Source organism: Aotus nancymaae, unplaced genomic scaffold (genome assembly GCF_030222135.1).
Source record: "Aotus nancymaae isolate 86718 unplaced genomic scaffold, 86718_ANA_hifiasm-v0.15.2.pri h1tg000040l, whole genome shotgun sequence".
Taxonomy (NCBI): Eukaryota; Metazoa; Chordata; class Mammalia; order Primates; family Aotidae; genus Aotus; species Aotus nancymaae.
This window is the reverse complement of record NW_026988454.1, coordinates 87,591,221-87,609,058: the sequence shown is the minus strand read 5'-3', so window position 1 is coordinate 87,609,058 and position 17,838 is coordinate 87,591,221. Positions and strand designations below refer to the sequence as shown.

The 17,838-nt window shown below is 36.1% G+C and overlaps 1 protein-coding gene and 1 long non-coding RNA gene across 2 annotated transcripts in view; one reads left to right on the top strand and one right to left on the bottom strand.

Moving 5' to 3' along the window:
- The window catches only part of IRAK1BP1 (interleukin 1 receptor associated kinase 1 binding protein 1), a 34,554-nt gene extending 21,389 nt beyond the window's left edge, over positions 1 to 13,165 (top strand). The window contains exons 3-4 of the mRNA XM_012471802.2: positions 3,216 to 3,346; positions 3,454 to 13,165. Coding sequence (XP_012327225.1) covers positions 3,216 to 3,346; positions 3,454 to 3,724 — 402 coding nt within the window. The 3' untranslated portion in view covers positions 3,725 to 13,165. The remainder of the gene's footprint in view (positions 1 to 3,215; positions 3,347 to 3,453) is intronic.
- Positions 1,859 to 15,976, bottom strand: LOC105730533 (uncharacterized). Its single transcript, XR_001110500.3, has 4 exons — positions 15,884 to 15,976; positions 10,856 to 10,979; positions 7,354 to 7,467; positions 1,859 to 2,623 (listed from the first exon to the last, which is right to left on the bottom strand). It is a non-coding gene; the product is annotated as an uncharacterized LOC105730533 (long non-coding RNA).
- Between the last annotated feature and the right edge of the window lie 1,862 nt (positions 15,977 to 17,838).

Sequence of the window (17,838 nt, the reverse complement as noted above, 5' to 3'; positions counted from 1 at the left end):
AAATCAGTTAAAAGTAATGGGATGGAGAAAGATATACCATGCTAACATAAATGAAAAGAAAGCTGAAGTGGCTGTAATAATCAAAGTAGATTTCGGGGCAATGACTATCGTAGACAAAGACAGTCATTTCGTAATGATAAAAGAGTAAATTAATGAAGAGTACATATAGTACTAAATATGTATATTTATAATAAAGCTTCAAAACACTTAAGGCAAAAATGGTAGAACTACAAGGAAAAATAAGTAAGTCTACAGTTTTTGTGGAAGATTTCAATACCTCCCCTTTTCAATAGTTGATAAAACTATAGACAGAAAATTATTAAGAATATAACAGATTTGAGTAACACTATCAACCAATTTGACCTGCTTGACATTTATAGAATACTCCAGAAACAGCAGCCTACACATTCCTTTCAAGTGCACATTGAACATTTGCCAAGGTAGACTGTATTCTGAGTTATAAAACAAGTCTTGATAAATTTAAAAGCATTTGTATCATACAAAGTTTTCTGACCATGGTGGAATTAAAAACCAGTAACAGAAGGGTCCCAGGAAAATCCCCCAAATATGCTGAATTTTAAAAACATACTTTTCAGTAACCCATTTATCAAAGAAGAAATTTAAAAGGAAACTAGAAAGTGTGTAAGGAAGAAATCATGCCAATCTATACAAATTTTTCTGGAAAACTGAAAAGGAAGAAATATTTCCAACCTCATTCTTTGAGGTCAGAAGATAACAAAACCAGAAAAATGTAATTACAAGCAAAGAAAATTACAGACCAATATCCATCATAAACATGTAAAAATTATAAACTAAATTTTAGCCAACCAGATTTAATGATTTATACTCATACGTGCATACACATATGCACACATACATGTATCCTTTACATACATGTATAAATAATATTAATACATAATGACCAAGCATGGTATATCCCAGGTTGGTTGACATTCAGAAATTGATCTATCTAATTCACTATATTAATAGATTGAAAAAAATCACATGATCATCTCAATAAATGCAGAAGAAGCACTTAACAAAATCCATTATTTATTCCTAGTAAAAATTATCAGTAAAATAAGAAAAATAGGAATTTTCCTCAAACTGATAAGAGGAATCCATGAAAACCTACAGCTAATATCATACTTAATGGTGAAACACTGAATGTTTTGTGCCTAAGATCAGGTACAAGACAAAGATGTTGTCATTCATGTCCTCTTTCCCCATTGTACTTGAAATTCTAGCTAGAAAAAGAATAAAAGACAGCTGGAAAGGAAGAAGTGAAACTGTCTTAATGCATGGACGACATGACCATTTTTGTAGAAAATTTGATGGAATCTACAAAAAAGCCATTAGAACTAGTAAGCATCAAAAAAATTAAAATACATAGGGATAAATCTGTTATAAACCTGTGGAAAGACCTGTAGGCTGAACACTGCAAAGCATTGCTGAGAGAAATTAAAGAGAACCTAAATATGGAGAAATATAATCTTGTTCATGGTTTAGAAGAGTCAATATTCCAGATATCAGGTCTCCCTAAATTGATCTATATAATCCTAATCAAAATCTCAGCCAGCTTTTCAAAAAATAGAAATTGACAAACTGATCACAAAATACATTTGGAAATGCAAAGGATCTAGAACTAGTTTGAAAAAGCAGCATCTTTATTTATAATAGCCCCAAACTGGAAGCAACTTAAATGGTTTAAAAAATAAAAAGCTGTGATTAGATCATATAACGAATACTATTCAGCATAAAAGGAACAAAAACTATTATGCAACAATGTGGATGAATTGCAAATACATTATGCTAAATGAAAGAAGTGGTCTCAAAGACTACATACTATATGCTTCCATTTATATGACATTCTGAAAAAGGCAAATCTTTAACAGTGGAGAATGTATCAGTAGTTGCCAGGGTTTGGGAATTGGGGAAGGAACTGATAAAGGAGTTACTTGAGGGAATTTTTAGGGGTGTCAGAACAGGTAAATTTTTGTTACGGTGTTTACAAAGTTCTATACCTTTTTCAAAAGTAATAGAATTCACTAGGCATGGTGGCATGTTCCTGTAGTCCCAGCTACTTGGGGGGCTGAGGCAGGAGGATCATCTGAGCTGGGGTTGAGGCTGCAGTGAGCCTATGATCACACCACTGCACTCCAACCAGGGAAACAGAAAGAGACTCTGTCTCAAAAAAAAAAAATTATGATCAAAGACAGATGGTCTGCATTGCAGAAGGTGAAGTTATCTCATGTCTCTCTTTGCTACTCCAGTTTATTGTCTGATATTTGTACTTTTTGTTTTACATATTGAGCTTGTGTAAGGGTTCTTTAGAAGAAAAGGTTTATGCTGGGTGTGGTTGCTCATCCCTACAACTGCCGAGGTGGGAGAATTGCTTGAGGCCAGGAGTTTGAGACCATCTTCAGCGACATTGTGAAACCTCCCACCTCTACAAAAAAAAATTGTTTTAATTAGCTGGGTATGGTGGTACATTCCTGTAATCCTACCTACTTTGGAAGGCTGAGGTAGGAGGATCGCTTGAGCCCAGGAGTTTGAGGTTGCAGTGAGCTATGATTGTGCCAATGCACTCCAGCCTAGGCAAGGAAGCAAGATCTTGTTTCTCCTAAAAAAAAAAAAAAAAAAGACAAGGTTTAGTTTTCTTTATCAAAGAGTTTACGGTTTTAAACTATTGCTGAATATAAGGACTGCTTCCACATATTTAAAGGCAGAAGACCCTGCTGACAGCACTAAACAGATCAAGGCAAAAAACTAACAACGTATTAGCTTCCACATTAGATCTGAACATAACTATTGGAAGAAGAAACATTTCTCATGATAGCAGTGAAGTATGACATACTACTTATCAGGAAGCTAAGGGCATTGATTAGACAAAGGAATCGTGAAAAAGTTATCAGAATTAAAATTTAGCCAAGTAATAAGGTTTAAGTGAAACTCCTCCAATTTCATTTAAAAATCTCTGGCTTAAAATAAATTTTTAAAAATTAAAGACAATATTAGATAAGTTTGAAAATTCAAAAGCAAAAATCTTAAAGAACAAAATAATTTAGTTATGATTATCAAATAGGCTTTTAAAAATCTGTTAAATACTATAAAATGACCTCATAACCTGGCTTTACTTTTTTTACTCACATTTAGAGAAAATCTTGAAACAATACATCAGACATGAAAATAATATCGTGTCATTTCATTTACAGGTCTGCATTACATTTACTGAATTTGGAAAAATGCAAAATATATGTAACTTTCTTGTTGAAAAGCTAGATAGCTCTGTTGTCATCAGCCCACCCCAGTTCTATCATACTCCAGGTTCTGTTGAGAATCTTCGGTAAGTTTAAGCACATCCTCTTTGACTAAGTTATTCTTTAAACAAAACTATCCAGTGCTACATTTCATTGAGTGTCATATTAATAATCTCTCCATTTAATTCCTAAGACGGCAAGCCTGTCTTGTTGCTGTTGAGAATGCGTGGCGCAAAGCTCAAGAAGTCTGTAACCTTGTTGGCCAAACCTTAGGAAAACCTTTACTAATCAAAGAAGAAGAAACAAAAGAATGGGAAGGCCAAATAGATGATCACCAGTCATCCAGACTCTCAAGTTCATTAACTGTACAACAAAAAATCAAAAGTGCAACAATACATGCTGCTTCAAAAGTATTTTTAACTTTTGAGGTAAAGGGGAAGGAGAAGAAAAAAAAGCACCTTTGAAATTCCAACCAAATTATATTGTACTTGTATCTTTTTACCTATTTTTATACTTTTTATAATGTTTGCTTTTGTCCTGAATATATATATATATATATATATAGTATATTAGATAAGCTATTTCTTTCCAAAATCTATAAGTCTTTGAATATAGTCCCACAGAATTCTTATGTTCACTTTCTATTTTTAAAAGACTACTCTGAAAAACACTCTTGGGAAATAAATGTATTATGTACATACTTATATACTGACAGTTCACACAAGTGCATATGTAATATTTTTATTATAAGGACAAATATTGACCCTTGAATTTCATAATTCTTAAAGATATTTAAGCTAACATTTGCTCAGCCACATTTTTATGTAAAACCAAATTTTATATCAAAACTAGGTTTCCATAAGTTAGTTAAATTTTTTAAATTGTAAGATAAAAGTTTTATGTATGGAAAAGAATTCTTACATTCCATCAAACCTATTAATTTTCCACAACTAAAGATGAGTATAAATATATAATTTTAAGTGCATCCTGTCAGGTCTGATAATTGATTTTACTTTATTTAGAAGCTAAGTAGTTACCCTGTTATTTTTTCATGGATGCTAACAGAAGACATGAGATTCCTGGGACAGAAACAAAGGACTATTACTCATGGCACAACAAGGAGCATGAGCATGAGCACATTCTCATTGCTTCCCCTTGTCTCACGTCCCATATGGGGGCAACATGATGTGGCCATATACAATATAGCTACATATACAGTGGGCTTTTGTTGTAGGTAAAAAATACTGAGCTTGGAGGGTTCATTGCTTTTTATCATGAATATTTAAACTTGCCCTTTGCCTCATCCCTTACAGATGCTCACTCCAAACTCAATACAGAGAAATGCCCCAAGTAAGGAACACTCAAGGTCTTGCACGCTTGCCACACCCAGCACTATGTGTAGGAGGGTGAAGTCTTTTGAGGGCTATCTCACATCTAACGGTTTCTTTACTTGGACTGGAGACCATTTTTGTAAGATGCAGACCAACAACCCTGACCTTAACAACTTCACAACATGAATAGAAATGGTGATAATTAATAGCTTTTTATGAAAGAGCAGTGAAGTGTAATACGAAAATGTTTTGATGCCAAAAATAAAAGATTTATTATTTGGATCACACTCCAACAGGGCTTCTTAGAGTGATACAAATACAAAGCAAACAAAATGTGTAATTTAAAATTTCCTAGTACACACATTTTTTTTTTTCCTCTGTTGCCCAGGCTGGAGTGCAGTGGCAGGATCTTGGCTCATTGCAACCTCCGCCTCCCAGGTTCAAGCGATTCTTCTGCCTCACCCTCCCAAGTAGCTGGAATTACAGGCACATGCCACCATGCCTGGCTAATTTTTGTGTTCTTAGTAGAGACGAGGTTTCACCACGTTGGCCAGGCTGGTCTCAAACTATTAACCTCATGATCCACCCACCTTGGCCTCCCAAAGTGCTGGGATTACAGGCGTGAGCCACCGTGCCTGGCTCTGTACACATATTTTTAAAAATAAAACTGTAAAAAAGAAACAGTTGAAACTAATTTTAATAACATTTTATTTAACCAAATATATCAAAAATATTATTTCAGCATGTAATCAGTATTTTTTAAAATATTAATGAGATATTTATGTTTTATATTGTCTTCAAAAGCCAGTGTATATTTTTACATTACAGCACATCTCAATTTAGATGCTAAATTTTTATCAGAAATATTTGATCTCTATTTAAATATCCTAAAATGTACAGTTAAAAAAGAGATTCACATACCCAAGTTGTTTTAGCATGCTTAAAAAATCTTGTAACTGGATCAGGTATCACTTTTTAAATTAATTAAAATTAAATGAAATTTAAAATGTAGTTTCTCAGTCACACTAGCCATATTTCAAGTACTTGAAAGCTACAAATGGCTTGTGGCTACCTTGCTGGACAAAGTAAGGTCATGCATGCACTGAGATAATGATCGTTAAGGCCATTTGAAAGTTAACAGCAAGTATGTCTTACTGCTATTGAATTGCATGTTATCAGGCAATCATAAGCCATGTCTGTTATGCAGCATAGGCTTTCCATTCTCTATACATCTAGGTCATAGGGTTTTTCCATTGATAAACCTGGGTGTTTATATACCAACATTACTTTCTTACAATATATTCCAGTATATAGTGTCCATCTTCACCCACTTTTTAAAGTGGACCTGAAACAATTTCATTCATCTTATTGGAGTGTTGCTATGGGGGAAAAGTAGCAGCTAAGAAGAGTTCGAGTCTAATCCCATTATATTAAAATCCTGACTTTACTACTGGAATGTAAGCTTCTTGAGAATGGGGATCTTGTCTGTCTTGTTCACAGTTGTGTTCCCAGCCCCAGAGGTAATGTCAAGGCCAATACCAAGTATGCTCTCAAATATTTGCTGAGAAAATTTACTAGCTGGACAAAAGGCAAGGTACTTAAATCTCTTTAATCTTCCTTTTTCCTTACAAATGAAAGAGACTAATAGTACTTACCTTGCAGTGTTATTATAAGGATTAAAGTTGATAAATACATGATCATGAGAACAATGCCTAACACATAGCCATCACTCTGGAAGTGGGAACCATGATCTCAACTGCATTGTTTGATTATTGTCAACTCAATTAAAAGTTGGCTTTTCCAAATCCTCCATTAAGAAGAATTTTTAAATAGTCATGTTGAAAATAAAGTTATCAACAAACCAATGTAACATGTTGAATTTTTATTTCCCCCAAAAAAGTTACTATCCAGTTGTACAGAAAAGTAGAATGAGGCTGTGCATCAAGAAAAAATTGTTCATTCTCAACAAAAAATCACATGGGCAATGTTTTTTAAGCTATGGGTTCGTGCTATATTTGGTTTCATCATGTTTGATAAAAAAGGCTTCCAACTTAGCATGAAATACCTAAAGACAATTTTTTTTTAAGTTAGCAAGCACTTTTTAGAGTTTCCAGGAAATTTTAAAGATATTGCTTTCAAACAAAAAAAAATCCTGTAAAATATGCAATCCTATACTTTTTTATAGAAGAGATTACAAAATAAATCCTTCAAAGATTGGAAAGACTTATGTGTAGCATTCTGTATACTTAAGGGTATCAATTTTAATTGTCAGTTGATGGTAATTTAATTTCTTGATATATGGCATACACTGGAGTCTTAAGATGAATTATTTAGGGGACCTGTGCCACAAAGCCTGCTAGAATAAACCTATCTTGAACTTAATCCTGTTAGAATTTCCTTCTTTTGAAATTCCCGCCCCACCCCCCAAAAAAAAAACAAAAAACATAAAAACCTTTCCGGAAAGTAGGAAGTTATAATTTCTATGTTCTGAAAGACCAAAAAAAAAAAAAAATTCTAAATAGGATATTTGAAAAAGACCAACTATATTGTAAGCTCCTTTTTAAAAGGAAATGCTATTAAAATAAGATTTCATATATTACTGATAATTCATAATGAATTTTAGGATTCCATTCAGTTACATACTAAAAATTAATTTTTATAGTAGCAATTTACTTTTATCAGTATTCTTATTTGACAGTCAATTTGAATTCAATGTAAACAAGTAGGACTTGGAAAAGTATTTGTAACTCAGGATGCCATACCTCATATCCTGTAATTATTGTTTTGTAATATTCCTTCTCAGAAACGTGGGCTAAGGATATCCCAATTCTGCCAGACTTGTTGATAAGAATTTAATAGTGAGGAGTTCTTATAGCCTACAAAAATAAAAGCATGAATTATGAGATCAAATGTGGGAGTTAATATGTGATTATCCATATTATAAAATGGAAGCAAATGCTTTATTCCAACAAAAAAGGCCTATATAAATTAGTTTAATTAAGCTAACATTTAGACATTTACTATTACGTATATGGTATTAGCAACCAAATCACTGAGTTTGTTGTTGTTTGAGACAATGTTGCTCTGTCACCCAGGATGGAGTCAGTGGCTCAATCAGCTCACTGCAGCCTCAAAACTCCTGGGCTAAAGAAATCCTCTCACCTCAGCCTTTTAAGCAGCTGAAACGTCAGGTGCATGCCACCAGACCTAGCTAATTTTCTATTAGAGAGAAGTTCTTGCTGTGTACCCCAGGCTGGTCTCAAACTCCTGACTTCAAGCAATCCTGCCTCACCTTCCCAAAGTGCTGGATTACAGGCATGAGCCACTGAACCCAGCCCCAAATAGCTTCAACTCATAACCTAGTATGGCCTAAATTTATTTAAAATGCCCAGGTAGGCCAGGCACGTTGGCTCATGCCTGTAATCCCAACCCTGTGGGAGGCCGAGGTAGGCAGATCACTTGAGGTCAGGAGTTCCAGACCAGCCTGGCCAACACGGTGAAACTCAGTCTCAACTAAAAATACAAAAATTAGTCAGGCATGATGGTGTGTACCTGTTATCTCCACTACCTTGGAGGCTCAGGCAGCAGAAACACTTGAACCTGGGAGGTGGAGCTTGCAGTGAGCCAAGATCATGCCACTGCACTTCAGCCTGGATGACAGAGCAAGACTCTATCTAAATACATAAATACATACATACATACATACATACATACATAAAATGTCTGGGTATCTTACAAGACTGTAGTTCACAATGGGTAATTCAAATCAGAAACTGCTGTTCAAGACGGGTAATATTAATAGAAATATTTCAAGAAGGATTGCTTGTACTATTTTACTAGAAGAATAAAACTCTTATAAACCTGTTTATCAGGAGGATATTTCTGTTTCAGCAACTTCTGGAACCCTTCCTCAACATTCCAACCAGCAATTTCTCCCAGATAGCCATATCACCTGTGAATTATCATAAATCCCACATCAAATGAACAAATGCTGGCTTTAGACTCTGAATGTAAGTTGGTTCATTATAAGAGTGAAAAAAAAAAAACTAAGAAAAAACATACTATATTATTTGCTGCATAGGGTTTAAGCTTTATTAGGAGGCCAGGCATGGTGGCTCACATGTATAATCCCAACACTTTGGGAGGCCGAGGCGGGAGGATCACTTGAGGCCAAGAGTTTGAAACCAACCAGCCTGGCCAACATGGCAAAACCCCATCTCTACCAAAAATACGAAAAAAAAAAAAAAGCTGGGCATGGTGGTGCACGCCTGTAATCCCAGCTACTCACAAGGCTGGGGCATGAGAATCACTTGAACCCAGGAGGCAGAGGTTACAATGAGCTGTGATCGTACCACTGCACTCCAGCTTGGGTGACAGTGCGAGACTGTCTCAAAAAAAAAAAAAAAGAGATGTATTAGGATTTCATATGCTCAGTATAGTTAATAAGACAATATTAGTGAAATAAGAACCAAAAATAATTTATATACAGTAACAGATGAAAAGCCCAGGTGGCAGGTGAAAGTTCTAATCTAAAATGATCCTTAAATAAGTTACTGATCCCTGAATTTAAAAAAAAAAAAAAAAAACTCCCAAATGCCATGTTGCTTACCATCTGATGGGTAGGGATCAGGCAGTGAGAGTATGTGTGGGAATATATGTCCATTTTTCAGAATAAGACGCTTTTTCAATGTCTTTCAAAAATAAAGATTCTGTCACTTTTCCTGCTCCTTTTTTTCAAGGAACAGTTTTGGGCAAAGAGTGAAAAACAGACACATAGTTTCAGTGCTTCATACAGACATCAGTTTTACACTGATCACATTAATTATGCCCTAATTATTTTTTATCTGCCCCTTCAGAAGATTATAAACTCCTCAAGAGTAGGGCTATGCCTGAAACAGTTATTTTCCCAGTGTTTGAGTAATAAAAAGCTAAGGAGGAAAAAAGCTGGCTGTGAGGATTCCTGCTTTATTCTCCAATAAGACAGATACTGTTTATAGCAAAGTACCTGAACATTGGTACACATGGAAGCAGGGATGGGAAATGCAGGACATATATTCAAACTGTGTCTGCACATTTTGTAGTTTAATAGCATGCTTTTATTTCTCCAGAGCTTAGCTTTCTCAAAAAGGAGTTTGTGGCTATGCAACAACATACATTCTGTTGTGTAAGCAAGCCTCTAAAGTTATTTCAGAACCTATGTTTATTTCAAACTTACTGGATCAGGTGTAAGTGTGTATCTTTGCCCTTTACTGCCTGTTGCCACTGAGGGTAATTACCACTAAGCCACACATTCCTCACCAGCAGGCCATAACTTGCTGTCCAGAGAAAGTTGCTTTTGAAATTCTGACAGCAACCACTATAAAATTACATCTAATAAATTCAGTTAACTTATAACTTTTAATAAGCAAATGCTTATATTGAATTTGTTCCCACAGGCATTAATTTTACTTCCAAAGGATATTTTAGAAAATCATATTTGTACTTGATAGCAACAATAAATGTGTAGCTCATACAAAACACTTATGCTTTGTTCTTCCATTGAATCAGTTATATATATTATAATTTTATTTAAAAAGAATTAGTATAACAATTCAAATTAATCAACTCCCCCCACCACCAAGTAACTAAATAGCATCAAAAGAAATTGTTTTTAGTTTGTGCTAAATTAATCATGAAAAGTTCAGGGTATTACATTTTATAGGGAATAGGCGGTGATGAATAATTAATTCAAAGTTTAATGTCAACCAAATAAAATACAGAATTATTTTTAATATATGAAATATCTCACTAGCTCAATACCTGCAAAGTAAGCATAGGTTTCGTCTTTATTTTCACTGTATCTATTTCTTAAAATATAAAGATTTAGTGATACAGATTCATGTGGTCCTCATAGAAATCAATGGGAATATGCAGCTAAAACTTTTAAAGAAAATTTACTTGCGAACCACAAAAGTCACCATATATTTGAAGAATGGCTATATTGCTTTCATTCTGTAGAAATGTTGAGAATTTACAGTATCCCAAAATATTACTCCTCTGAAGCATTGCATTCATTTTTAAAATATTCAATTATTAAATACTTTAAAAAGTAGAAATAGAGAATTGTTCTCCATAATATTAAATCCAGTGCTTTAGAAATGTTTTCTCCTAAAAGATTAGACACTTCATTGACCAATATTATTTAATGATACTTCATATTGTTTAGTAATAACTCTCTAAACATAACACTGCAACAGCCACACAACTAAATAACTAGGAGAATACCTGAAGCTCTGAGATTTGGGCAGATTTCAGCCCTCAATCCATCATAGCAGCCTTGATGACAGGAAAAGTTGAAACATCAGCAATGTCCAGAGAGCCATCCAACTACTGCTTCTCTATGTGTGAACTAGAATATTCAGAAAGAAACAGATACATGCAGTTGAGGAAATAATAAATTTCTTGAAAAATAGCGCGGCCTGATTCTGTAATATTACTTCCAGAGTATATGGAGGTAATACTTTGAATGCTAAGTTTTCAGTCTGCTACTTGTTAGAAATATATATATATATATATATATATATATATATTTTTAAGATGGAGTCTCACTCTCACCCAGGCTGGAGTGCAGTGGTGCAATCTCAGCTCACTGCAACCTCCACCTCCCAGGTTCAAGCAATTCTTCTGCCTCAGCCTCTCAAGTAGTTGGGACTACAGGTGTATGCTACCACACCCAGATAATTTTTTGTATTTTTAGTGGAGACAGGGTTTCACTGTGTTAGCCAGGTGATCTCCTGACCTTGTGATCCGCCCACCTCGGCATCCCAAAGTGCTGGGATTACAGGCATGAGCCACGGTGCCAGGCCTACAAATGTTATCCATACTTTTTGTACACCCACTGATAAATGCAGTGCATCTACACCTAAGTGAATGTCAAGACTAGAAAGAAAAGTAAAAATCTAAATAATGTTTTAAAATGACCAGCAGTATGGGATATAGTATAGTTGTAATGCTACACTTGCAAGAAACATCACTTATGAAGAAGGGATGAAATTTAAAATTGACTAAAATGATAGAAATTAATAAAATACATGAGAAATTAGTTAAGTCATCTAGAAGTAAGTCTAGCTAGAAGCAAGATTTTATATATGCTGGAATAAATTATCCTCAAGTATATAGGAGATTAAATACTCTTTTTCTTCTGAGTAACCTAATTTATTTTGCAGATTTATTGGGAAATGGCAGGTGAAACAAAGTGGACAAAGAACAGACTGAGATCACTTTTTCATTGTCCTCATCTTTTTGCTTCGCTTTTCATGAGATAAAGTTTAAAAGTATATATATTTTCAGAAATTACACATTGTCACCTAAGGTTACTAAGTGACCTTATTTTTCTCCAAAATTTTTTGGCCCCACTTGCCTATCAGTGCTCAGAGCTAATTTTTAAAAAGATTTTAATAAGAGTTTGTGTTTGTCTTAAAGCTAAGTATAATATGTAAGTATTCAAATCACCAAAATATTTTTTTAAGTACTGTACTAATAATCTCAATCAGTAGATAAGTGTTACAATTTATTGACTCAGATTCCTCTACTCCCCACTCCAAGAAAATGATAGGTAGGATGATTCCATTACTAACTTCCACTGCAAAATTAATATGCACACTGATCTTGGATTAGTTTTTTTTTTCCTCCAGATACTTACAAAAAGATGATTATACCACTATTTTAGGGGATTTTTATTCCAGGACTTCACCTTTCAAGATAAATGTTAAAATGTGTACATGTCATTTGATACATTTTATTTGCCCCCCAAAAACACTATATTAATTAATCACATTATTTTCTGCACTGAAATCCCAAAATACAATCTTAAATAATGGGTAAAAATCTCCTCTGAAAAATGGTAGGTAGTTTTTCAAGGATGAAAGAAATAAAGTAAGACAATTACAGTATAGTGCAACCTTTTTATTCTTTGAAGACTCTGAGCAGAATCGTCATACCCCTGAAACATGAAACGCTATGTTGATACAGCTGCTAAGAGAACACAGAGTTGCGAACTGACACTACACTGTTTGCACACAACTCCACAGTAATGTCTTCCAAGATGCATCTCTAAGCAGTATATGAGGAAAAAAGATGAAAACAAGTTTACTAACTTTGTTGTGCAAATTATTTTAGAAATATTTACACTTAAAACACTAGGTGTTTTTCTAATTACTGCTTAAGTCTGTCACTAATTTTTATTTTTTGGTATTGGATTGAAAACCAATTACAAACATTACCATATCATTAGCTTTCTTCCCAGTTACAACTATTTATTAAAATAAATGATAAACAGCATAATGTAAATGTATATCCCCTGATTCAAGCACTATATTTTCCACAAAACTTGGAGTTATGTAACAAGTGTCTTACATTTGTGTGTCCAGATAAAAGCTCACTTGATATTTGTAATGAAAATAAAGAGGAAGCTTCGACTGCAAGGAAAGCTTTCTTCACTAGGAATAGAAGATCCTTTCCTGAGGGGGAAGTGAAATTCCAGAGACCCATTTAATCCATAGTTTCTGTGTTAAAACAATAAAACTTTAGAAGCTGTTACTGAGGTTTGTGTGTTGAATATACACGCGGAACAAAAAATTGAGGTAGCCTAATTTTATTGGATGTTTTGCTTTGTTAGTAACTGAGATAACACTTGTTGCTTTTGTTTTGTTTTGTTTTGTTTTTTGAGACGATGTCTTGCTCTGTCACCCAGGCTGGAGTGCAGTGGCGCAATCTCGGCTCATTGCAACCTCCCCCTCCCAGGTTCAAGCGATTCTTCTGCCTCAGCCTCCTGAGTAGCTGGGACTACAGGCATGTGCCACCATGCCTGGCTAATTTTTGTGTTTTTAGTAGAGACAGGGTTTCACCATATTGGCCAGGCTTGTCTGGAACTCCTGACTTCACGATTCGCCCACCTCAGCCTCCTAAAGTGCTGGGATTATAGGCAGGAGCCACCATGGCCAGCCTTTTACTTTTAATTTTTTTAGAGCAGGGTCGCACTCTGTTGCCCAGGCTGGAATGCAGTGATGCGATCATAGCTCACTGTAATCTTGAACACCTGACTCAAGTGATCTTCCTATCTCAGTCTCCTGAGTAGCTAAGACTACAGGTGTGCACCAACACACCTGGCTAATTTTCCTATTTTTAGTAGCGATGAGGTCTCACTATGTTGGCCTGGCTGGTCTCAAACTCCTGGCCTCAGCTGATCCTCTCGCTGTGGCCCCTCAAAGTGCTAGGATTACAGGTGTAAGCCACCAGATGAAGCCAAGATGGCACTTACTGGTCAGTGTTCAATAGGTGCCTACATATTGCTACCGTGTGCACATCTGCCAGAATAATTTCTGGGTCTAGACACATAATGGGATGGAAAATCAATGTGCAATATTTTTTTTCAGCCACTCTCAGCTGACTCTTCACCAACAGTAGTCTAATTGGTAGAAGTTGGTGAGTCATCATCTGCCTTTCAACTTTCCCAACAGCAGGTTTATTTCTTGATTTATGTGCCTCCTAGAGCTGAAGGAGATAGATGGGATCAGCTCTGGATCCATCTTCTGTCTAAAACCAAACCTCTTCTACAGCATCCTTGATGATCTGTCAGTCAGCCTTTGGCATTAGAATGTTGATCAAAAACTGTGAGGATTAATAGTATGAAAGGCCAGTCTTGGGACCACAGAGAAAATATGAAGTGATAAAAGGGGAAAGTTTATATTGAGGAGAAGGAAAACTACTGATTTAAGATGGCAAAGCAAGCAAATACAGATGATCCCTGACTTAGGATAGTTCAATTTATGATGTTTCAACTTTATGGTGGTACAAAAGGCATACGCATTCAGTATACACCTCCACTTATGACACGAATATGTCCAGAGAAGCCCATTTTAAGTTGAAAGTATCCTAAGTTGAAAACACATTTCTGACTTAGCAATGTTTTCAATTTACGTTGGGTTTATCCAGACATAATCTCATGGTAAAACAAGGAGCATTTGGAACAGATTGGCCTGAAGCTTAGCACAACCTCCTTCTCTTTCCCTGAAATGTAAAGATTTTAACCTAGCTTCTCTCAGCAACTTTCATAAAGTACTTCAACATCCTCTGAGTGAAAGCATAATTAAAGAGGCATCTATTTGTATGCTCTTTTCACTTCCTGATTCCAAGCTGAAAATCTGGGCTATTTAAGGGCATGACAAATGCAGAATTTCACAACTCTAAATCAGAACAGCACTGCTGGGTCCCCACATTTCACTAGGAGAAGGGCCTTTAAAAAATCGTAATTTGCTCCAGCAACAATAGAAAGTGGTGTTGTTGTTTTTATTGTTGGCTGAAATGAAGTCCAGATGCAGTTCCTATGGAATACTTTAAGACACATGGGAACCAGTTACAATATATGCAGCTTATTTGAATCTTGATTCAAACACACTAAATCAACAAATATTTATAGGAGACCTTTGGAAATTTGAATACTGACTAGATGTTTGATGTTATTTCTTTTGTTGCTCACTCAGCAGAATCAGTAATGTTATTTCTATGTTTGATATTTTTCATTAATTTTTTAATGGCATTTTTAATCACAGTATTCTGTTTCCCACAAGAATACAGGAAAACAGTGGAAGGGAAACAATGAAACAGTTCAGGTGGGTCACAAAAGATGGACCCAAGGAGTCTAAAAGGCAGGCCTTGACATTTGTCTGAGTAATACTAACCATGACTCTTCAGAGTTTCACAGGGGAGGAGGGTTACTAAACAGTAATGGAGAGAAACTGGACTTAGTTGCTAGTTAGGATGACGGTGCAAAGTCCCTGAGAGGCCGATGAGGGAATGAATGCCTGCCCCCGGGCACTGGACGGGGTGCGGAGCGGGTGGCTGGGGGGCCTATTAGTTACAAGAGGAAAGAGAAAGGATACTGGTTTCTGTCTGCATAAAAAACGCAGTGGATTATCAGAAAGTCTACTATGTGTCCACCACAGTCCAGGGTATTGTGGAATATTCAAGGGAAATACAAATCCCAGAATTTAGCTCAGGAATCAGCATGGGACAGAACAGAATCCCCCAAGAGTAAACTATTCATAGAAAGCAGTAGACTGATAACATTTGAAAAACTGATTTCCCGTAGAATCGACAGTTACTGTTTGACGAATATACAATGTAGACCTAGGAGGTGCGATAGCTACAAAATACCTAGGTCGTAAATAGCCCCGGGAGAAGGGAGCATTCTCGGCTCGGAGGGCGGAGCCTTTCCTGGGGTGGCGGCGGGTGACCCGAGCTCCCGCTCCTCACCTCGGGGTGGAGTGCAGGCCGTAGCCGCAAGGACCGCAGTTGCTTGAATCGCGCTCCTCGCCGGCGGGGACAGGCCGGGACACGCACACCCGCCCGACATCTGCCCCGTCTCAGTTTCCGGGCGCTCTGCGCGGTCCTGGTCGCTGGGTGCGCGCTCCGCACTGGGGCCGCCGCGCCCGTCCAGCAGAGGGCGTTAGCACCCGAGACGCTGCTGCAGGGAACTATTAGTATCTGACTCATAAATTTGTGAAGACTAAATGAGCTACTCCATGTAAAGTATGCAGAACAGTGCCTAACACCTAGTGTTTAATTAGTTTTGTTAGTCATTATTGTTACTATCAATAAGTTTGGAGTTGAACAAAATGTAGTTTGCCAAGACAGCTAGTATAGAAAAACCTACATCTGGATGAACAAAGAGCTAGAAAAGAAACACAGTGGTTAGAGAAAAGCCCAAGCAGATCTTCAGGCATCAGAACATAATACAAAAATATAAAAAAAAGAAAAGAAAAGAAAAGAAAAATTTAGTCTGGTGTGGTAATTAGCCAGGTGCACACCTGTAGTCCCAGTTGCTTGGGAGGCTGAGGCAGGAGAATTGCTTGAACCCAGGTGGCGGAGGTTGCAGTGAGCCAGGAATGTGCATCTGCACTCCAGCCTGGGCAAAAGAGTGAGACTCCAGCTCAAAAAAAAAGAAAAAAAGAAGAAAGAAAGAAAAAGAAAAAAAATCCCCACCCACATGAAAATTAAAAAAACAAAAATTAGAAGTTCCAGTGTCTTCAAATGAGAAGAAACCAGTGCAAGAATTCTGGCACCATGACAAATCTGAATGTAGTGATACCACCAAAGGATCACATCAGCTCTCCAGCAATGGTTCCTAATAAAATGGAAACTCAGAAATAACAGAGCAAGAATTCATAGCGTGGAATTGAAAGGAAGCTCAATGAGATCCAAGACAAGGCTGAAAATAAACACAAAGAATCTTCTAAAGCAATTCAGGAAATGAAGGAAGAAATAAACATTTTAAAAAGAAGACAACCAGAGCTTCTGGAATTGAAAAACTCACTTAAGAAATTTCAAAATACAATGGAAAGCTTTATCAATAGACTAGACCAAGCAGAATAAAAAAATTCAGAGTTTGAAGACAGGTCCTTCCTTCAAACTAGTCAGAGAAAAGTAAAGAAAAAGCTTTTTTTTTTCAATGAACAAAGTCTTTGAGAAGTATAGAATAAGGTAAAGCTACCAAACCTACAAACTGTTGGGATTCCTGAGAGAGAAAGAGACAATGTAAACAATGTGGAAACATATTTCAAGGAATAATTCAAGAAAATTTTTCTAATCTTGATAGAGAGGTAGACATCCAGATATAAGAAATTTAGAGAAAACCTATGAGATACTATACAAAATGAACATCACCAAGACATATAGAAGACATATAGTCAGTCACCGGACTGTCAAAGTCAAAATACACACACACACACACACACACACACACACTTAAAGGCAGCTAGAGAAAAGTTCAGATACATACAAAGAGAATTCCATCAGGTTAACAGTAGACTTCTCAGCAGAAAGCTAACAAACCAGGAGATATTGGGTGCCTATTTTCAGCATTCTTAAAGAAAAGAAATTCTAACCAAGTATTTCATATCCTGCCAAACTAAGCTTCACAAGTGAAGGAGAAATAAAATATTTTCCAGACAATCAGGTGCTAGGGGAATTTGTTATCAATGGGTCAGCCTTACAAGAGATCCTCACAGGAGTTCTAAACATGGAAATGAAAGAATGAAAACTGCTACCACAAACGACACTTAAGTACATAACCCACAGACCACACCTAAGTACATTGGTCACACTAGAAACTACAAAGCAGCTAGCTACCAACTTCATGATAGGATCAAAACCTCACATATCTCACTTGAGTGTAGGTATTTGCTACCAGCTGAGGCAACTGTGGTAAC